This window comes from Chroicocephalus ridibundus, chromosome 2, assembly GCF_963924245.1.
Source record: "Chroicocephalus ridibundus chromosome 2, bChrRid1.1, whole genome shotgun sequence".
NCBI classification, from domain to species: domain Eukaryota; kingdom Metazoa; phylum Chordata; class Aves; order Charadriiformes; family Laridae; genus Chroicocephalus; species Chroicocephalus ridibundus.
The window spans coordinates 163,223,882-163,247,287 of NC_086285.1; the positions used below are offsets into that span (position 1 = coordinate 163,223,882).

The 23,406-nt window shown below is 41.4% G+C and overlaps 1 protein-coding gene across 3 annotated transcripts in view; it reads right to left on the reverse strand.

Moving 5' to 3' along the window:
* The window catches only part of FAM135B (family with sequence similarity 135 member B), a 223,913-nt gene that overhangs the window by 17,514 nt on the left and 182,993 nt on the right, over positions 1 to 23,406 (reverse strand). For all 3 annotated transcript variants that reach the window (XM_063327583.1, XM_063327582.1, XM_063327585.1), the window contains exons 8-15: positions 21,775 to 21,928; positions 19,048 to 19,097; positions 15,290 to 15,445; positions 13,106 to 13,179; positions 9,580 to 9,734; positions 6,422 to 8,495; positions 4,291 to 4,457; positions 2,501 to 2,592 (exon numbers count right to left, since the gene is read on the reverse strand). In XM_063327583.1, the coding sequence (XP_063183653.1) occupies positions 2,501 to 2,592; positions 4,291 to 4,457; positions 6,422 to 8,495; positions 9,580 to 9,734; positions 13,106 to 13,179; positions 15,290 to 15,445; positions 19,048 to 19,097; positions 21,775 to 21,928 (2,922 nt within the window). The remainder of the gene's footprint in view (positions 1 to 2,500; positions 2,593 to 4,290; positions 4,458 to 6,421; positions 8,496 to 9,579; positions 9,735 to 13,105; positions 13,180 to 15,289; positions 15,446 to 19,047; positions 19,098 to 21,774; positions 21,929 to 23,406) is intronic.

The following is a 23,406-nucleotide window of genomic DNA, read 5'->3' on the forward strand; positions in this document are numbered from 1 at the left end:
ACGAGCTTAAGCAGGAAGAGGCCAGGGGGGGAGCGATTTTTCTCAGTCTCCAGGTCCTCTAAAAATTGAAGTTCTCCTTTGAAAAGAGAGTCATGAAGTTTCATTTTCAGTTTATTAACAAATAGCTTCCAACTCATATTGAAAACTTACTCAAGACAAGTATTTTCTTTCTCACATAGCATCAACAGTAACAACATACCACAGGTCAGTATGGGTCCCACAGCTCTCCTTACAGCCCATGTGGAAATTCACTCTCTTCAGTGAGCTAGTAGGTAAAGTAAGGCAAAATTCTTTGATGCTATATTGTGCCTTTTAGCTTCAAGAACACAACCTGAGAATTCAAATTAGGACTACCGTAAACCTACACTTTGTAGGGCATGGGAAGAGGGCCCGCTAGAAGGCAATTTTTATTTTAAGGGGATTAAGTTACTGCCTGTGGTTACTCCTCTTTCTCTACCAACTGTGCCTCTAACTTCAGCATGTGTCATGATAGGATAAACCCAGACCTACAGTTTTTTAATAGTAAGATTAACAATATTAGGCTGAGTGATTCCAGAGTCGTAAGTACAACGTTAAAGCAGCCTGACTTGACACTTGTGAGAACTGGTAACGCTCATCCACTCCAGACACCATACCCTGCACATGGGAAAAAAAAAAGCTTTTGGCATTTAGTATTTAAAAGATTACTACAATAGAATAGTTTACAGCATTATACACTGACACGTGGCTTATGCTGATGCTATAGAAGTAATCACAAAATTATTTGGCTATTTAATGAAATGCTCTGTGTTTGTTATTCAACAGTTATCAGTAAGAGAATGAGTGTTAGAGAAAGACAAACAATTTGTTGCTTGCAAGAGTACTGCCAGTTGTGATACAACGAAACAAATAATATATTGTCCAGTCTACGCGATTGTAGGCAGATCTTATTCAGAACTGTGTCGTTTGGCAATCCAACAGGACTCTAAATCAAATTCATAATTAATGAGATGCCACAAAAACAATCATCAAATGTTGGAAGAGCTATTCAGAGCAAACATATCAGTAATTAATGCTTTTGTGACACAATTCATCTTGCTAATTGCAGCTCTTGCAAAGGAAAACATGAGTATATTCACTTTCCAATACGGCCTTCAAATAAATGTTCTCATAAACTACAAACAGTCCACTAACCTCCTGCCTGTTTGTTTTGCCTTTGTTGATAATTAATGATTTCCTCCTAGGCTCATTATCCCAAATCTTTCAGGTTGTTTTAAAGTGGGAGAACACCAGCCTGAACATTAATCATAAACAATACACATCAAGCATCGTATTTCACCTGGTTATATCTCCATCCTTTAGTATCATCTAAGCCTGATTGAGTTTGCCAAATGTATCAGAAATGAATGCCTAAAAAAAGTGATTTGCATTTTCCTCTATAAGGCAAACTCCAGGTAAATGACTGATTTCTTGCGTCATTTTCAGTGTGCTTCTCAGAGCACGGAAAAAGAGTGACAGGATGCTCTACAGCATTCAAATAGTCATCAAACCACATGGGTCCTATTTCCAGTGCCATGGGAACTTCTTCGCCTTCCCAAACTATAAGAGCACTAAACGTTCCTATTATGGAGTCTGGATAATGTTAAATAGAGATGTTGTAAGATGTTTCATCCTCTAAAAACATGACAAGAGGCTTTGAAGCAAGTCCGAAGTGGTCTCATTATTTTCATCTTACTCACGTTCACCAGGCATGTCTCCTGCTGACAGATGTGCACTGGAAGGTGGCAAGTTCACAGACTAACACCAACTGGCCACTTCAACATATAAAAGGTGTTGAACAACGAAGGTTGAAAAGTTTTGACGCAAGTTTCTCAGCTGCTCGTAAATCAGAACAATGTTTCTGACTGGGCACTGGAAATCCTTACCTTGTGCATAAAGTTAGGCCTCTGTCTCATAAATATGGGTTCAGTGCAGAGCAAAGCGCAGAATTCATTTATGTTTCTCTGCCTAGCCTAGCAATGAATTTTTCTGGAAGATGTTTCTTTATCGTTCAAGGAAATAAATCTCGCAAACATTGCACCGGGAGAAACAATGGCTGATGCAGCAAAGGAAGCTGACAACACCCGCTGGACAGTCCACATTCTCCAGATAATTTAGCATCACTAAACCTTCTGCTTTCTATCAGTGCTGTGTCGCCTGGCATCTGACAGGCAGAGGCACCAGGCCGTTAAGTTTGCAAGCTGACAGGAAAAATCAACTTTCTTCTTCTAAGGTCTAGTCCTATAAGTGTCAATGCCATTGCCTTTGACTTTAATACTAGGAATATTTTGTGGTGGGATTGACCACCCTATCAAATTAGCCAGGAGCAGGCCTTTGCACTAAATTCTACATAAAATTCCCTGAATTCCCTGGTACTTTTGCTGCATTCAGTTGGTGAAGTGGCTTTCCTGAAGGCCCTGTTTCAGCAATGTCAACAGCTTGTAGCAGATCTAAAGGAAGACAGAAATTAGCTCTGTACTACCTGATTTCTTTCAGACATTAGGAAGTCCAGTTTTCCACCAGGGAGTCCCAGTTCTATAAAAGTCTTTACCAGCCGCAGATCTGCACTGTTACCTAGAAATAAACGGTACTTTATAAGATGTAATTCAACAGAAAAATAACTAATATAGAGTCAATTTAATACATTCATCTTCCTATAAACCTTGACACCAGGGAGCTCTTGCTAAGTGCTGCTAAGACAGCTCACCACACCAAGGGGTCATGCACTGAAACAGCAGGAGAGCAAGAATAACCACAGCCTGCACCATGTGGGGCTGGATCCCCTGCTGCTGGGCACTGCATAAATGGTGGGGAAGAAAGGGCAAAGATCAGGCCCAGAATAACTCTGTCTCCTATTTGCCAGACAGCAGAGGTAAGACAAAAAGACAAAAAGCTGAGGTCTGTCCTTACGCCTTCACAGCTGGTGAGGCTCCCAGGGGACACTACAGCCCTGCCAGGGACCTCGGCACATGTGCTGGGGTATAGGACTGCACCTTCAGGTGTAGAGTAGCCTGCCTTTGCACATTCACAATTAGAGATGGTGCTGAAATACTGCCAGGCTCCTAATATTTTGGAAGCTGCCCCATTCCATACTAGAAAATTCCAGAGTCTTCTGCAACTTTATCTTGAAAAACATTTGGCTGAGAGAGTTGGGGTTGCTCAGCCAGGAAAAGAGAAGACTCTGGGGACACCTCATAGCAGCCTTGCAGTACCTAAAGGGGGTCGACAGGAAAGATGGGCAGGGACTCTTGATCAGGGAGTGTAGTGATAGGACGAGGGGTAATGGCTTTAAACTGAAAGAGGGGAGATTTAGATTGGATATTAGGAAGAAATTCTTTACTGTGAGGGTGGTGAGACACTGGAATAGGTTGCCGAGGGAAGTTGTGGCTGCCCCATCCCTGGAGGTGTTCAAGGCCAGGCTGGATGGGTCTTTGAGCAACCTGGTCTAGTGGGAGGTGTCCCTGCACAGGTCAGGGGGCTTGGATGATCTTTAAGGTCCCTTCCAACCCGAACCATTCTATTATTCTATGAAAAGGAGGTACCTCTACCTCGTGAGAAGGACATTACTGCCACTAAAATATCGAATGGCAAATGGTCCTTGCTCAAGCCAGCAAGTGTTTGTTTTCCACCTTTCTGAGAGTGCCTGAGATTTCAAAGTCTCTGCCCCTCCTTCTCTGTAGTTTCAAGGTTAGCATCTACACCTTCCCCATTGATAACAATAATTTGTCAAGAGAAGTTTCAAGTTTAACATAGCTGTTTTCTGCTTAGAAAGCACAATGTAAAAAATTCCAAGCTATGCTGGAGTTCACTCTACAGTGAATAATTATTTTTATTCTCTCACTTTCTAAAGCCAGCCACTATCTACCTTATAACGGGGGGGTGAGTGGGGTGGAGTGGGGGGAAGGGAGGGAGGGGGTTGGTTGAAATAATGTTTTCATCCTGATGACATACTGCAAAACACCCAAGTAACGGCGGAAAGACAAGAAGAGCTACTGTAATACACTCCTCCTATACAGAGAAGGACTGATGTGCCTTGGTATAGAATTCTGTTTAAACAACAACAAAAAAAACTTGCAGCACCCATTAGAGCAAATATTTCATATTTTCCTAGATCCTTTATTACAATGGACTGAATAACATACTAAGGCCTAAATATTTAGCTAAGATAAATACTGTCGTCAGACTCTCCATTCTTTCATACTTGCTGAATATCTGCCCTTTTTTTTGTTTACATCAAAATGACGCGGTGTAAACAATCCCTCCTGGCCTTACCATCCAATCCATGGACACAGACAACCAGGTGAATTCCATCTTCCAAATTTTCTTCCTCTTCCTCTGGTGGAAAATATGGGATATCAGAAGCTAGTACAGATAAGTCACTGTACAGAAATCCTTCAATCTTCATTTCTTTTTTAAATTTTTCTTTGGCCTGATAAAAACTGGAGAATACATTCATTAATCACAATAGAACTGGGTGTTCAACAACAAACCTTAAAACTAGAAATGAGGACGTTGGTCTTTGCAGGAAGTTACGTGTGCAACTTGCAAACAGAGACCTGGATGCTATTCCTTATCTATTCTGATTGAGACAAATCAGGATGCAGGGAAGAAAACCTGTTTCTGAGTGATTTGGCTATATACAGGTAATAGCTAAAGCCTATTAGCACCTCACAGCTGCCAAAGGAATGAAGCATTTACAAAAAATAATCTTTAATAAAAGAATTTCCAAAAAAATCATAACAGCAAGACTAAGATACAGAATTAGCAATTTTGCATCTTAACAGTGTCATCAGCCTTAAAGACACTGAAATGCAAAATGTATAATTTTGCTAGTGTCAGATGCATTTATAGGCATGTAGAAGGTGTTACCCCCATTCCTCAGACTGTGGAGTTAAAGGATGCATCTCATATGGTAGATACTTTTGGATTTGTTTGGTTTCGGGTTCTTTTGAAAACATTAAGTAGCTAAGAGGAAGAGTAGCTCAGTGCTGAAAGAATTAACCAGGGCCTAAAATTTGACACACACAAACTCACCCTGAAGCATTCTGCTGGCTGAACACGCCAAACTCTTCAGTGTCTTTTAGGAATGAATAATCACAACAGAAGTGTAGAATTAGGTAGAAAACTGGGATGGACCAGGTTAGGAGATATAAACCTTCAAAGCTTGGGGATAGCTTAAAGCCACAATATAATGGTAAGCAACTACTTCCATCAGCCCTACTGACTTTAAATGGACACAAGAACAAAAAATTCAGTATTTGGTCCATGGACCTGGGGGCCCTGGATTCATGTGCATGAATGCGTGCTTAAATATTTTGCTTCACAAAGAAGGAACAAATTTTGTGCTTAGATTAAGCAGCACTTTCATCAGGGTCTATAAAAGAAACTTCAAGATGCTTTTAGGAAATAAAAGTAAAGCCTTGGGCTACAAATGAATGCACATGCAGAAATCCAACATTTTGGACAGCTGAATGGGTTGAGAAATTCCCACGCTACTGTTTTCCCTCAGCACAGCAGAGACATCAAAGTATAACAGAAGTATACATCTGCTAGTGTGTCAATCTCTGAAATGGGCCACTGTGACATCAAGGCCATGATGTGGCACTTTTGCCATTGACAGTGAAACAAGAAAAGAAATAAAAGCCTCTCCAGCTACCCAGGATGCCAGTTCTCCCGTTATCCAGTTTGAGAAACTGAAGCTGAAACCCTACCAGCCAATCTTTTTAAACTTTAAAAAGAGCAGGGTACGTTTAGATTAGACATTAGGAAGAAGTTCTTTACGATGAGGGTGGTGAGACACTGGAACAGGTTGCCCAGAGAGGTGGTGGAGGCCCCATCCCTGGAGACATTCAAGGCCAGGCTTGATGAGGCTCTGAGCAACCTGATCTAGTTGAAGATGTCCCTGCTGACTGCAGTGGGGTTGGACTGGATGGCCTTTAAACGTCCCTTCTAACCCAACACATTCTATGATTCTATGATTCTAATCTGTACTCCTGTTTCCTAATTTAGCTAATGAGTGCAATTATTGAAGCAGAAGAGAAAAACAAGCTATGGCACTGCAGTAGTGAACTGAATGCTGGGGATCAATACCCAAGTTTGGGTAACCTTGACTTCATGAAGGAGATAAATAATCTTAAAGATTATTTAGGCATCTAAATCTTACTGATTTTCATGAGGATTAAGGACCTAATGTCATTGATGACCTCAGTCTCTCTGCATTTTCATCCTTCGTGTCTATTTAGATTATTTATTCTATATAAACTATCTGTCTGTTTGGATTATTTATTTTAGATGACTCTGAATGCAAGCTTGCCCTATGCTTACTCTGTTAATGCCCTGAACTTTGACAGGGTCTCTTGGCACTACAGTAACGATAATGAAGAAAGCAATTAGACATTCTTACTTCAGCATCCTTTCATTGGTCTCTTCATCCACCTCATTCGAATTAGAAGAGACAACTCCGAAAGAGCCCAGAGGCTGGCGTGTGATGGGGAATGCAGCCTGCTTTGCAGAGAAGCCGACCATAGCAGGGGTCTCTTTGAGCACAGAAGAAAAGGGAAGACATGTGGCTGTGCAAGAGACAGACAGGTTAACCACATCAACAGCCTTTCTGCTTTCCAGGGCTACTCCCTCCGCTGTCGCCGAATGAAACACGGTGCCATTGGCTACAAGTTTATGCTCTTGACCGTTGGGTTCTTGAGGATCTTCAGGCTGGTAGGATCCTGCAGCAGGGTCTGCTGAGGCAGGTGAGTCATTGAGCTCGATTTCTTGTAAGCCCTGCATTTCTGCATACACTGCCGGGCTCTCATCAGCAAGAGAGCTACCACATTCTCCTTGCATTGAGCCAAATTCAGTTGAGGTCTCTGAAGGAGCTGGAACAGGATAGCAAAAATCTGGTACCAGCTTTATGCTTTGTGAGAAACTCTCCTCGCCTGAAATTCTGCTATCGGAATAAAAGCCTTGTTGGGTTTTTAAATTGTCCGGCTTAAGTTTATCCTTTGGATCCTCAATACATGTATCAAATTTATCTATATTTTTGTCCAAGTAATTACAAGCCCTTGGTGTTTTTAAGCTGCACTCATCATTGCTCTCCAGTGACTGGCATTCAGAGACATTTTCTCTGAGCTGCTTTGGACAAACGGGTGGTCTTGCACTTTCCAAACTACAGTAAGTCTCTGGAAAATCTTCCTTCTCCTCCTCCCCTTGTAACTCAATGTTACTGCTACTGTGTTTGACATAGGGTTTGGGATGTCCTCCTTGTTCTAATTGCTCACTTTCAGTGGTGATTTGACACCCAAGAGAGTCCACAACTAATTGCCCATCCTCACCCTCTCTTTCCATGCAACTTTTTAAGTTTTCTCCTGAATCTCCTGAGGATGCTTCCCTGTGTTTGGATATATCCACCTCCTCTGCAGGCTCTTCTGGGCTACTGATCTGAGGAGCGGAGACAGATTTGGTCAGCTTGGTAAGCTCCACTTCCCTCTCATCTTCCTCAAAGGGCAAAGAGCTTATGGATGTGAGCGACGCTTGGATCCCACTGGGCAAGCTCGTATTGCTTTCTGTGTGGCCACCCTCCAGGGAATTTCGGTGGATGGCGTGCCTTCGTACCAAGTGATGCAGAATCTCTCGATCGCTGGGCAGCTCCAGTGCCCGGCTACGAGCATCAGACCACGCCACCGAACTTGGTTCACTTTCAATGCCTGAATCAGATATTATAGAGGAGGATCTCTTTATAACCCCTGACATCAGGGTAAATTCTTCACACTCCTCGCCTCGTTGCTCCTTTGTGAACAATTTCACTCCAACGCTGTGTGTGGGCAAAGTTTTCAAAACAGGGAGCAGAGCCTTGGTGTCTGGATCTTCTGTTTTTTCAAGACTGGTTAATTCATTCAACGCAAGCTCAGATGAAGTGAGATTATTCTCAGGATGACTAGATTCATCTGTTTTACGTATTTCGGTCCTGTCTTCCAAGCCCTCAGTTCCACATGCTCCACACTCATACTGAGCACTGACGATTAACATAGGCTCACTTCTGTGGGAATCCTTATTGCTAGGTTTCGTATCTTTGCAGATTACATCTGCCACAAGTCTATTGTCTTTTAATAAAACTTCCTGGGATGTTTTAAAGTCTTCTGATGTGCATTCTGTATTGCCTGGCTCTGAGTCAGAAGTAGTTTCCTTACTTGAAACAAAAATACTTTCAGTTTTCCTTTGGCCTTCTTTGTTCACTGTACATACCTGAGATGTGGAGTGCTGGTTTAAACCCTTAGATGTATAAGCAGCACCTTCAGTACCACTGTATATGCAGGAGGGATTCCCATTTATCCTGTCTGTGTGTATTATCAGAGTACGTTTCCCAAAGTCTCCTTTTATTACTGCAGTGGCATCATTTGATGTAAAATCTTCATTGTCACCTATTATGTCCATTTGGGTATTTGCAGGAACCTCAAAATCTGGGAAAACTTCCAAATTCTGGTCTGAAAGAGAGAAAAAAAAAAAAAAAAAAAAAAAAGAATTGATACCTGCAAGACCACAACAGAATACCCAAAGGTGCAAAGGTGATGTAGAACTTTGAAAAGTGATTGTAAGGCCTAAGAAAATATTTATATTATATTATAGAAATAATACATACATTAGAGGCATATTATATAAGTGCCAGAGTGCATTTAGCTAGAATTATACTCAATGAACAGGTATTGTTCAGCCAAAGAAGACAATATGAATAAAATACACTTTCCTCAGTATCGTTGTATCTAAACTGCTAGTTTCTACAGCATGGGTAAGTGAAACAGAGCTCACACTTCTTTGTATTCCTGCTGCCATACGACATTGTTCATAGTACATCTCTTGCTTGTGCGTCAGTTTAATACTTAGTTTAATAGTTTAAATACCTGTAATGAGCATTTTCAAAATCTATGCAGTTGGATAACTCTGGAAGAGAGTAAATTTTGGACCACAGGTCGTATTCACTAGACTATTAGCACCTATAATATTAATGCACATTGCTTCCTTGCTTCTTGATAGTTGAGTAAAAAGAAAAGTGAGCTAAGGGCTATGAGGTTTTAGTAAAAATCTACAGAGCTAAATAACTTCTTGATTAAAAGTTTGATTTGATTACTCAAGGGGAAATTTTTTTTTTTTTTTTGAAAGCAATGCTGCCTTTCAGGGACAGTGTTGGACTTTATGCTGAAATTGTGGGGGTTCATTCTGAGTTTTCTTGCCACTAGATGTCACACTAGGGATGAGATTCACAGTGCTGTTTTTCCTTTAAATTTGTACTGTAACAAAAATCCGAAAGATTTTGTTTTCTTTCTAGATTTTGCCTCCAGGTCTTGTAACTAAACAGCTTACTTTGAAGATGAAAAATGTGAAGCTACAGGAAATACTCTAGTTTGTCACTAGGGAAAACAGAATCATTCAACTCGTTACATAGTGGATCACACTCTGATCCAAGCCAGAGTCAGCCCAAGGGCTGTGAAATCGCTTACCCTGGGCTGGGGAAGTGAACCTCCCTCAGCCCAAGCTGTCTTACGAAGCTGTACCTTCTGGTGTTTCACTCACCTTTGCAAGGCATATCCATGTACCTATCTTCAAAGATAACTGGGAGTGTGTTCCAGTCCCCGTCTATGTCAAGGCATTCTGCCGGAAGCGGGGGCATGCTGGTGAAGTACTCCGAATTACGAATTTCTGTAGAAATCTGTCCATGACTTTGGATCCTAGCAGCAAAGTACAAGAGAAATTGAATGTTTGCATAGTTACCGTGCTGTTTCTCCATCACTCCTGCAAGCCCAGCAGCAAAGCTGGATGTGTAGGCAGAAGACACATAGTACTGCCTGATGAGGGGGTTCCCCCCGCTCCTAGGAAGTCTCCCATCAGCTGATTTCTTTCTCAGTTAGATACCTACAACTTGTACACTGCCTTACTGCAAAACCTCTGTCTTTTCTCAAAATTGTTCCAGCTGTTCCTGCCACAGGCTTCTGTTAGCTAACACGACTCATTGCTCTCCTCCCAGGGGTCACTACATACCTCAATTAGCTTCCTGGTCAGGAAAAGAGGTCCACCAAGGGTTTCAAAACCCAGATGCGGGAAGCAATAATCAAAAATTTGGTTGGGCAGTATAGGGAGGAATGAGTCCGAGAAGGACGCATGGCAGGTCCTCAATCTCACTTATAGCAGTCCTCAGAGCACTGCGATATCTCACATACATATGCATCCGGAAGAGCTAAGACACATCAGTTCAGCTTCTGCCTGTTGACAGAACTAGAATGACTGCCTGTTTCCGTCTTTTGGGCCATGTAAAATGCCACCTGGTTTTCATCAGGGAACGTGACATTAAACTGGCACATGGCTCTGGGTTTGGCTACAATAAATACAACAATTATTACTTCTGATGAGCTTTCCTATGTAAGCATCTTCCTCAAAAAACGAGGAAAACATCAGTGTGTTTATTTGTGTTGACACTTCGATTAATTTGTCTGTTTATCCTAAGGAATAAAGAGGAAGGCAACAAGCTTTTTGTAGATGGCCAGCTGAAAGCAACTCTGCACAGATCCTATAGGACAGCACAACGGCAATATTTCAGATTATCATTGGCAGAAGACAGGTAACCACCACGTGGCAGTTAACTGGAAGAAACAAACTTCATACGTTACGAAGCAAAACTCAAAACAGGAGCTTTGCCATTCAATTGGTCTGTCCTCGTGCCAGCATGGAAGAATACCGTGTTCAGACACAAATATCAACTTCAACTCCAGAACAGAGTTGTTGCTGTCAATCATTTGCTCTTACCTGTAGGCCAGTTATTTTTTCCTCAAAGATAAGCAACTCATTGGTTGCTAAAACATGACTCAGACAGGAGTCACAACCAGCTAACTGCTCATTATTGCCTGCAGCACCACCTGGGTATTTAGAGTTAACTCCTAGCACCATGATAAGTTCTCACTGACATACTAATTAATGTCATGTGTTTTACTAAAGACCACATGCAAAAATAATAAACTAAACTTGCTTTGAGACCAATCTCTGGCACTAAAGATGAATCACTTATATTGATAGGTGTGGAAAAAATATTTTTTCTGTAAAATATTGGGAGGATATGTCACCCACTGGAGCCTCCCACCCTGTGTGACACCCAGCCTATTGAAAATGCTGTGTCCTCCTCTGTCTAGGCAGTCAAATGCTGCCAGGTATGTAGGCGCATGGCCTCACACGGAACTCACAGCAGCAGTACGGGAGGCAAAAAACAGCTCTTGTCTGGTAAGAAGGAAGAAAGAACTGGGGGGAAAAACTGTTACTGTTTGAGGTGGTTGTACAGCACCTGTACAGCACCTGACATGCTGAGAGCTGATCTCACCTGGAGACCCTGTGAACCCAATTAAGGCTCCCTACCGCCACACCCAACGTTAATAATACTCTGGCAGCCAAGACTCTGTTTTTCCAACTACATCGTTTAGCAAATCAAAAAGAAAACATGATTCTGCCATGAGGCCTGTGTAGACCGAATTTACTACATAGACAAATTTTAAAGTTTGTAAACTATTTTACTTTTTTTTTAACTCAGTCTCCTTGATAATCACTGAGGTAAAAAATATGTTTATTTCTAGGAAATGGGCTAGTTCCGTGGCTGCCTGGAGAAATAAAAGCACTTCATGCAATTAGGCTTCCCCCTTGGCAGGGTTATGTTTGCTTGAATGGGGCCATAAGCATCTGTGCCCTCACCCCGGCATCTTGACATTGGGATTTCCTTGTACATAACTCACTCAAAACCTGACACGGGAGGACTAAGTGAGCACAGCTGGGCCCCTGCAGCCACGGCGCTGCTCCAATTTGGCAGAACAAGGTAGCCTTGTACAACCCATACGCTAATGAAGTCATGACCCTTTCTACCAACACTGAATCAGCCCTAATATCCCTAGTGACAGCTCCGAGAAAGTAATTTTCTTCTTTGCGCTAGGTCAGGAGCAGATGTCTCACTTAAGCCTCATCATCATAACAGGACCTGATGTCATGGCCTTTAAACCTTCTGAAAGATGGGTTTCCATACTCTTAATGCTGTGGTCTCCCTGTGGTGACAGGCTGTTTCACTGCGCAAATAGTCCCTCATTACTCAGAAATTCAAATCTGAGCATCTTTCTTTGAACTCTGCCTTCAGGTGTCGGGTGCTGAGCATTATCCATGTGCTCTAACTGGATCATTGGCTAAAACTGAAGGCAGGATTTGTCCTGGTGTAGCTTTAAAACTGGGTCCTCATACTGCCCAGCTTGGCTCCAAGCAAGAAGTGTCAAGTAGAAGGAAATACCTTGCCAATTTTTTATAGTATATTTTTATGAAAGCAGCCCACTGCGGCACTTGTTTTCCTGGACTATTTTGCACTGTTGATTCTTGGACAATTAATTATCAGCCCTGAGCTCACATCACTCCCACAGTTCCTCTAGCTATTGTGGTGGTATTCCCCATTCCCATCCTCAACTGCTGCATCTAGTGAACATTCACAACTTTGCATTGGCTGTTTAATGCTCCTCTCTGCATTTAAAGATTTTTTCTGCCATAGAAAGTAGAGCTGCACTAAACACCAAAAGAAATCCCTGACTGCCTACCCTCAAAAATGTATATTAGGAGTGGTAAAAAGCAAATTTTTAATGTTCAGCTTTTGTTGCTTGTCAGCAGTTATTTCCCATTAAAAGCACCAGTACTGGATCTGGTATAGTGGGTTTAGGAAGTTAATTGAAGAAAGACATCAAAAACTACTTCTGCCTGTTCTGAGGCTGGTGGTGGTGGTGGAGATACGCTCTGAAGAGAAATGCACCCAACTGTGACTAGAAGAGAGGTGGGGAAAGAGGATCTCCTTCATCATATCCCTAGAATATAGGAATCTTGAAATTAATACTCTCTGAGGCTTGATTGGCGTCACTTACTTTTAACACTGGTTTCAATGGTTTTACAATATGGAGCTAGAACAGACCCAGTGACTTCTCTCAAACTAAACTCCTCCATATCCAGCAGAGAAGACCTCAATCTTCTTTGCAAAATGTTTTAAACTACATTTTCAGTTGTTCCAGTGACAGGGAAGGGTCAATGGGCTACTTACAGGCCTTCCTGGAATGTGAGCACAGCGAGTTTCTGGTGCTCGGTGTAGAAGAAGGCTTCTGAGAATCTCCTCACCTGAGAGAGAAACACACAAGTAAATCCTAAGATCTGTTGAAAGGTGCCAAGTACAATCAAGTGAATAACAAAGCAGAGACTGTCAGGACCAGATTCCTTAGTACGCTCTGTCTGCTTTGCACCACTCTGGTGACAGAAAGACACAAAGAACTCAATTCTGCTTTACTTTCCCAGTCCAGCACACACCAGCTGGTGTTGTTGCATATTTTACTGGGAGGTAAGAAATGTCCCTTGACCGTAAATCATGATTTCCTTATGTGCATCTTCTGACTACTTTTCTAAAACTTCCCGTTTTCCCCTGTAATCTTAAAATTGAGAAGCTTGCTTTCTTTCCCACCATGCAAATCATATAGCAGCAGTGGAGTGAGTTACTAAATTATAACAACTCGTAATTGATCATGTCTTCTATGGGAACATCCACAGTGACTCCCAAGAGAGTAAAAGAAGCCTTATATACCAGCCCAGAGGAGAATAGGCCCTATCGTGGTAGAAACACATCTGCCTGTGTCATGATATTTACCAACGAGAGTTCTTTGAATCTCTTCATGGACATTAGATCTGTTCAATGTTGGATAATCAATTACAAAAGAGTCACAGATCTGAAGCGGCTGGCAGAGCACAGAGTGTGAAATAAGCTATAAAAAATTCAGTGCTGCTATCTGCCCTGGAATAAGCTTTGAGTTTCAATGAATCAAGCATAATATGCAATCAAATGTACTAAGCTGTTAAACTGCAGCCCATACATTACTAATAATATTTGTAAAAGTGACCTCTGTTACAGTGTCAGAAAATGGTAGCGAAAAGCATACGTCATAGCATCTCCCTAAATCCCAGCTGTGCTCCAACAAACGACCTTTCTAAAAAAAGCACTACCGTCTCTTCAAAAAGATTGTATCTTAATAGCAAGTCTTTTCATCTGGGACTCTCAAACTGTTTTCCAGAGCTGAGAAAGTATCGTTACACACAGCTGATATGGGGAGGAACTGAAGCACACAAAAGTATGTAATTTGCCAAAGATCAAGCAGGCAGTCGGCGTCAATGGAGGCTGGAACCACAGGCTGGGATTTACCTTGCTGGAGCTGGGAGCCTAGAGCGTTGGTTCCCTTGGCTGATAGTTAAGGGAGACCTAGTCAAAATAACCAGGGGAATTTCAGCATCGGTCACCTCTTCCTGAATTTTATGTCTCCTTTTCGCAAGCTCAGGCATGCTCTTTGGGAAAGCAACCAGAGAGTTGATCTTATTACTCTAGAGAGTAACTGGACCTCCACTGACTTTGACAGGAAGCAGAACATAAGCTGAGACATCAATACCTACACTGTAGATGCCTATATCTAAGCAAGGTGAATCCTACCCTTTTCTCTAATGATTAGAACAGACTACGAGTTCAGCTCAGGTGATGTGCTGAACTTAGGTCTGGTCAATAACCAAAAACACCCTAATGGAAGACACATCACTTTGAGATAATCAGATAAGCAGATCTGACAAAGTTAGTTCAAAAGACAAGTGCTTTTGTGCCTTCTTTATTATCAAGTCCAAGAAGCAATTTCCACATGAACAATATCAATATTTTGTGTGAGGTGTGCACCTCACTAGGCGAAAGGTGAGAACTATAGATATAGATATAGATATAGAAATAGATATAGATATAGATATAGATATAGATGACATAGTGAAGAGAACAAGTCAATATTCCTTATGGTAGTTTTGTGAAAGAGGTTTAGGTAAAATCATCTATTTTTGGTTATTTGACATTGTGATGCTTGTGCTTTTTAAAACAAATGTTCATGATTTATGGAAATCTAGCAAGTACAGGAGGTATCTACTTCTTCCCACCCACCTCCCGTTCCACATTGTATTCTGGTGTTTGAAGTCTATTAATTGTACACAGGATCCTGGGCCCCATAAAAGTAACAGCCTTCATTTCAGAAATTGAAATCTGTGATTTCAAATCCTGTGCTTCACCTCATCTTCACCCCTTGTCCTGCTTACCCCATCTCCAATAAATACTCATATGGGCAGAATAGTATTGGAAATATATATCCAGCTAAATCATTAATGTCTATCAGGAAGCTCTCATTACTGAACTTGCTTTTAACTTCTTTAACAGTACCCTTAGCATGTGATGTTCCTGAGTCAGATAAGCTGTGACTTCTGGGTGGAGAGTTGCCACCTCCAGGAACTGGGTCCACAGGGCCAGGAGGTGGGAGCAAAGCCAGGCGAGGTCCTTGCTTATCTGTTCTGCTATCTTCTCTGGATTGCTCAGAAGCTGGAGGAGAGAGAGGACATTTTGAGAGAGGGGAAATCAGTTTATTAAAGATTAAATCCTTTTAGGAACAACAACAACAAGAAAAATTCCTCATGATTTAGAATTATTGTTAAAGCTACTATTTATTTTACCCCAAATAAAGCTGGTGAGACTTTTTCTTTTACTCTTTAGAAGCCATGTATTTTAGCACAAAGGGTCTCAGCTACACAATTGGAGAGCAAGAAGTGGGAACAGCCTCACTTTTTGTGGACACTTTACTGCAGATGTAGTAATTGGGAAAAAAAATAATCAAAGAAAGCGGGTTCCAAATTATCCACCAGATGGTGCTGGATGCTCTGAAATAATAAACCATGGCTGTCATCTCCTTTCTGGCAGCAAAAGGAGCCTTCTCAGCCATGTCACACTAGGAAACCAGATGGATAACTGGGGCGGGGGGGACGAACAACAAACCCCAAACCCAAACCACCGTATCCCCAAACACGCGATGAAAACAGACATCCCAGAGTCTGCCGTTGATTCTCTCCCACACCAGGACATGCTGGGGCCCTCCCTGCCCTCCAGCTCTAGGCTGCAATTCTGCGTTAAAGCTCGGCAGCCCAGGAAGTGCATGTCAGCAGCAGTCTCTGCATATCAATCTCCCTGGTTTCACAATGTCTTTAACAAGAGACAGACATTGCATTTTACCTCCATGTTTTGGCACAAAGAGTACAGAACTGAGTCCTCTATTCCTAGGGTCCCTATCTCCTTCCATGAAAACGGTAATACTACCAGAAATACACCAGAAATGATACCAGAGGAATCACTTATCAGTTATCGGCCAGGTCATTTTTGGGTTAGGACTGTAGTCTAGCTGAAAGCCTCCTTATTTTTTGCATTTTATTATGCAGGTAGTTTCCAGATTGGTGACACTGCAAACTAAGCCTTGATTAAAAGCAAATTGTCTGTGTGAGAGAGAGAGAAACAGAGAAAATGTGTGTATGGACAACACAGATACTGTCACGGAGTTTACATTATTTGGGTGCTATTTGGGTTTAACAACTTGTCAAAAATGGCACAAGCTCCAGTACCCATTCTGGAACTGGAAAAACCAGGGGGGTACTGGTAGACAAAAGATCCTGCCCAAACATTTCTCTTTGCAGAGGCAGGGCACTACCTTATTTACTGCACTCAATTTTATATGCTGTATGTCGATTTTTAGGGTTTTTTGTTTAGTCAGTAAGCTGCCTCTTACATCATAAACTAGAAGCACAGTCTTCAAAGAAGATGCATTATTAATGCAAGCCATACTAGGAATAAGTGTATGATGGCTGTTTTTCTAGTTTATTGGTTCTTAACCTTTTGAACATATTAGGGAGGAAGGAAGGAAGGAAGGAAGGAAGGAAGGAAGGAAGGAAGGAAGGAAGGAAGGAAGGAAGGAAGGAGGGAAGGAAGGAAGGAGGGAAGGAAGGAAGGAAGGGAGGAAGGAAGGGAGGAAGGGAGGAAGGGAGGAAGGGAGGAAGGAAGGAAGGGAGGAAGGAAGGAAGGAAGGAAGGAAGGAAGGAAGGAAGGAAGGAAGGAAGGAAGGAAGGAAGGAAGGAAGGAAGGAAGGAAGGAAGGAAGGAAGGAAGGAAGGAAGGAAGGAAGGAAAGAAAAGACTAATGTCTGCTTCTAGTTGTGAGACCCTTACTGCACTGCCACACACAGGACGAGCTTAACAACACTAGCAATGCAGGTCAAATCCCAGGGACTAAGTCCCTCAGAGCAAACCCCAGCAATTAAAATGACCACCAAATGTGATTCTGGCTACTCCATTCACATACCTCCTGCTGGGCTGTTCCCTGTGACTGCACCTTTCAAGCCCCACTCAGGGTAGTCTGGCTTTAACAATACTGTCACACAATACAAATCGTGAAGTTTTTTTGAGGAGTTATTTTTGCATGTTTGTTGACAAATCAATCACAATTACAAAAATATTTCCCTTCCACTTTTTCCTGCATTGAGTACCTGCTGTGTTCTTGGGTTGAATACAAAGCTATGTCAGGTTAAACTCACTTTTTTCCCCTTCTTTTGTTTGTATTTAGTTTTAAACATGGACCTGGCTCTGGTAACACAGTGGTAATGGGAGACTAACCCCACAGGCTTCTCTCTGTATGGTTTTTAATAGCATTTTCTTCCTTTATAAATAACTGTTTTTCGTATGTTCTGCTGAAAAGAAATGGGTTTAGTTCATATACTCCTAGAGGCAAAATACTGGGAGAGCATTGCCAATACTAAACTGTACATCTTCCAGCAGTACATGTGACCTCAGCACTTACACTGCAGGGACGGTCAATGCTGTGCCTATTTCCCACCAATATTGTACAAGAGTTCAACATTTATGTCTTGAGAGCGTCTGCAAATTCACTGTCTTTATCATCACATTATGCATAGATGGATCAAATCTATCATCCCAGGATGCTAAGGCAAAATGTTTTCATGACGTACAAGAAAACCAAAGTTTTTATAACGCTCCAGACGACCAGCTGTTCCAGTTGTTGTGTTCACCTATCTGTTGCTATGCTCTTCCCAGCAGCTATCAAATGACAGTCAAAGCAGTCTGGCTTTATTAATATTGTCATGCAAAACAAGTCAATAAGCCTTTTGGGAGAACAAGGATTGTACAGAAATTAGAAAATACAGAGAAATTAATGCTAGCATTAATTTGCTATTGCTAAGCCAACTTGGACTTTCCCAGACAAAGAGAAAATAAGTTCAAAGGAGACATACACAGATTGTATGGTTTGACTTCCTATGCCCTTACAGCTTCCAGATCTAGTAGAGCTGAACCCAGTAACTTATATTTCTCTAAATCATATTCATATGAAATCAGATTTCTTGCAAATTATCCAGGTCATGACTTAAAATTAAAATATTTGCCATTTCAAATATTTTTCACCTATGGCTAACAAAAATTAGCTGGAGTGTGAATGCACTTCCATTTTGGTTTGGATTCAGCTTCCCTCCATTAATTGTTATTTTGTCATTCTTCCTTATGCTGTCCCTCCTGCTAATAAACTGAGGATATCAAATCTATTAAATCTCCAATTATAAAGGATTTTCCCCAGTGATCAGCTGACGCTTGCATTTTTTCCTGGCACCGTTGAGGGCTTGTTTGTATCTCACTTGAAATGAACATGGCAGAAGCAAGTTCAAGAGAGTAGTTCAGTTGTTTCTGTGCCAAAATCACTTTTTTCATCCCATGAGCTACCCTACATACTGAGGCATTTTTATTTGAAAAGATACGGTTGTACAACCTGCCAAAGGGTCTTTTCTCCTGTCAGCATAAAAGCTGTAATTGCAACCTACCCCCAAACCGTATTTTTCTGCATACTCTCATACTCAGGGCTAGGCTCACTAAAGGATGTTAAAGCAATGCAGCTGGTGACTTGCTAAAAGTGACAGAAACATCTTGTAAGTGACTAATTGAAATTATGTGAAATTGTTGGTGGAAGAGGAACATTCAACAAACTTTCTGCTGGCAACACATTCCTTTTCTCCCCACTCCAATATGTGACTGGGCTGTCTCAGAGCACTCAAAAAATGGACTTGAAAAAAGTATGGGCAGATTCTGCTGAAGAAAATACCTGCAGCTCCGTACAAAACTGAGATAACGTCTCTTCCACAGATAGCTCCTCTAGGGAAAAAACACAAAGACAGACATCAGGGTTGAGAACAATAAATATGAAATGTTAATGCTCTGCTGTTTATTCATGTGAGAAATAGGTTATTTGATATTCTTTCCTGACAGACAAGTTTCTGTTTGGATGTGGGTTCTCCACAGCCCACCTTGTACCGGTGCAGGTGCAGGTACAGCTTCTGCTCATATAGCCTGGACCACTAAAACTGTAGAAGTTCTGGAATGATGTTGACAGGACAAAGATGACAGAATTTGGCTTTTCATTGTCTGCCCTCTCTTTTACTAAAAGTTTGCTTATTCGCCTTTAATATTTATGGCCAACTCCAGAACTGAATGCAAAGTCTCACCGTGGCAAAGTCTGAGCAACTGATGTGCAAGAAATGGTTCTCCCTGTTGTGCTACACAGGACTGTGTAAATGATACCAGATGTCCAACTAGTAGAAGGTTGGGCACCTCTGTACTGCCTTGTGGAGTGTGCAGTACCTCTCCACTCCTACAGCAAGAAGCAGTGCTTTGATGTAGTCCTGAGAGAATCCAGCACAGGGACACTCCACTTTAAATGCACCACTGACCATAAGGCAAAAGAGGACATAAATCAACTCTCCGACTTTGGCAGCTTGATTTTGCAATGCGGAGCTTTCTAATAGTATCCGTAAAAAAACAAAGCAGAACAACCAACAGGCCAGTCCCCTCCCCAGTCCCCAAATGACTCTTAAATAGTACTAAGGAATGGGAACGGGGAAACTGAGATGGGTAGCGCCTTGAAAAGAGCCATCCTCAGCTGGTCACATATGGGAAATATTCATTCCCAATTTAAATGTCTAAACAAGGCTATTTTTTTTTATATGCTATTCAGGGAGCTAAAAAAAAATAATAATAATTAAGAAAGTCTGCAGAGACTTACAGTCTTGGATTTATCTTGACTATCTTTAGAAACCTATGACGAGATTAATCTGACCAATATAGATGTTTACAACAGAATGAGTCATTTACATTGTCCCCCTGGTCAGTGGAGAAAAATGAGCAAGAGCAAGGTGCGATTCCTGCCATCCCAAGGCATAAAGCACTACTTGTCAGATAACATATTTTATTGTCCTAAATGGGCCTGATTCTTCCTAATGATTGTAAGGAGACAGATATGAATGTTTTTTTCATATTCATCATACTGGTTGAATCTTACACCCCATGGTTTTGCTGAGTTTTGCAACAGGCATCAGATTAGCTTTAAAACTAAATCTTCAGAAGATTTTCAGACTCTGAATAAAATGATGCAAATAGCACTTTGCTCAAGAGGCTAAAAAGGGTATTTGCATTTAGCAAATTTGCATGCATTCCAACAAGCACATTTGCAAATTAAGTGCCTGCTTCAGTACCGGTAGTCATTTGAAAACCAAGCTAATTGTATTTAGAAAGCCCATATATGCTCTGGGGTAGTTCAAGTTGTGGTCAACCAACCATACATAACTGCCATCTCCCAACCTATTAGCCTCTGCAGGTGAGACACAAATCACCTATTACATGTGCCTGATAACCAAGATGCCTGAAGCATGAGTTTGGTTGCTTGTTGGATTCTGAGAGCTTATAAGTTGCAAATAAAAATGCTGTAATTTATTTTTTTTCTCATAGCTGGATTGAATAACACAGTATGTGCTCTTCCCACCCTAAGAGTTTTAGGCTATCTTGAAGGAAAATGTATGCTGGGGAACAAAACATGAAGTGGAAAACAGGAGCTATAAAGCCCGTAAGTCTGTAAAGTATAATTTATTATGTTTGATAGTTCTTGTGTACAAGCACTATACAGTGAAACTAGAAAATGGGTTTTGCTCCTTTTTTAAATCTCCTGGCCAGTGTAATCGAGTCTCCTAATATAATTATCTCTGCAACATAACAAACTGATAACATCAAAACCTGTGTACAGAAATACAAAGACATAAACACACAGATGTGAAATCATGAGCCACATTCCTTGAATTCAAAGAAATAGGTGGGAGAGCAGGAATTAGTCAGGGATGTGCCTCATTTTCACAGGAGCTCATGCTGTCGTTACAAACATGACTAAGCACAAATTACAGAGCTCCATCACGCAAACCCAGCCAGCCAGCACTTGCACATTGGACCCAACGGGCCTGACTAGCCAAAAAAAGCTGCTGCCAAAACCAGAAAATCTATTAAACAATCAAATTAGGAAGAAAAACACAATCATTTTAAAAAGCGAGTTGTAATTATGTAATTGGCAGGGAAGAAATACATTGTAAATTGTAAATGAGGGAATATGTTTCAAAAATACTCATATCACCTTTCAGATTTTTCTTTTCAGTTTTAAAAAAAGATGTTAGAGTCCTCCCCAGATCTCACGGCAATTCAGAACTGGAAGTTCAAGTCTTCAAAAAGCAACTGGGACAAAAATCACTGAAAAGCAAGTATTTTGAGAAATTTATCAAAACATTTTACCCCTCTACACATCAGGCTACCTCCAGTTCCTATAAAAGGATTTATATAAACTGAGAAGGCAGTCATCTTTAACATTGCGCAAAAAAAAAACCCCACTAGTCAGAAAACAGGGACAAAAATCCTCTAAAAATCTATGAAAAGCCCAAGAATTTTTGTACTACAATGTGTATTGAAAATGCAGCACTGTACAATCCTCAGTGATTTTAAATGTCTGTTCACTTACCCAATTTCAGCTGTGGTAAATCAGGAATCTCCTTCATTATGAGGGCGTAGTACGTGTGAAGTCCTCTTTGAGCATTCAAGAGCAGATGACAGAGGTCCTTATGCCATTTGTATGCATGCTGCATGCAGTTTTCAGACGGGGCATAAAAGCTGCCCTGTGCAACAGAGGATCAAGAAAATAAAATACAGAGATTAAAATTCATAGTCTCCATTTGTTCTAGAGGTTTTCACAAAAAAAAAAAACCCAACGTTTGTGGGCAGCCTTTCACTTCTAATCAAGCAGCTGGCAAACAAAGAGGCGTTTTAAACACCCCTACCTCCTAGCCACCTAACTAGCTAGATGTGCAACCATAATAGTGCCTCATTTTACATGTATATTTTGCCCAAACCGTACCAAAACTATTAGGCCCCAGCAATACTGCCACAGGTACAAAGACCCTCGGTCCAAACACTCTAAGAGAGAAGTCCATCTCTGTCCTTCGCACACGTCCCACTGTGGAGTCGATGCCTCCCCACAACGTAGGGAGTGCTGTGCAAAAGCACGTCCCCTCTGCCACAGGAGAAGGGGTGGAAAGGTCTATAAGGATGGCTACAATCACTTTCCTTTTTCCTCATATCCTCTTATCCCCTTCTGCAAAGGCTGTAGCTTGATGTCATTGTGGTATGTTTTGTTATGAGTATTAGCAGAAAAAATGCAGACCAGTATGAGCCACTCTGTACTGCAGGACCAATGTCTGGATTAGTGTATCTCTCGTGGGAGAGGAGATGTAATTGGACAGATCACAGCATGTTTAATGTAAAAATTCCCCAAATAACACATTTACACTTAGAACGTAAGGTGAGTTTGCATTAGGGCACCATAAATCAAAAGTTTTCACTTCTGTCAAAAAACACCTCTTGTATAAATTACTCATTTCTGAAATTTGCAGACTTAAAATAAAACTATTTATTAAACTGCGGGTTTGTGCCCAGGATTTCATGGAGAGTTGCAAGGAGTAGTACGACAACTATCAATAACAGCTCATATTTTTGAGGTCTCTGTATGCGTTTTACAATTTTTATCCAACGATGCGGTAGAAAAGTGTGTGAGCGCTTGCAATCCATGATTATATCTGGTTGTTATTCCCCCAAACAGGAGTAAGTTATCTGTACTGCAGGAGAAGAAAGGGTTATGAAAACAGAGAAGTGAGAAAGCCACCTAGGTGCTTTGTCCTTGAACTCTACGAAACATCAGAGAATACATCTAAATCTGCTTTTTACAGCATATGGGATGCACAAAGGCACCAGAATAGAACTCTCAATGTTGCACGACTGTGGGGAAACATGAACAATCTGCAATTTAATCCACTGCTGATCTCCAGTGGGGTAAGAATACAATTCCTACATGCCAACTAGGTACTGATTCCCTTTTTGGACCCTAACGGTCCCAATAGCTATGCATCTCCAGGAGCAACAGTGAAGACTCACGAACCACACAGCAGTGCCTCTCCTGTGCTGTTCTCCCTTTGACTTCCCTAAAATCTGTATTTCATGCCTCTCAGCTCGAGCTGGGATGTTTCTCTGAGCTTTCGCATGCAAATCTTCACGATGTTAACTAGCATTCTGTGGTAGACACAAAGGGAACTGCTTGTCT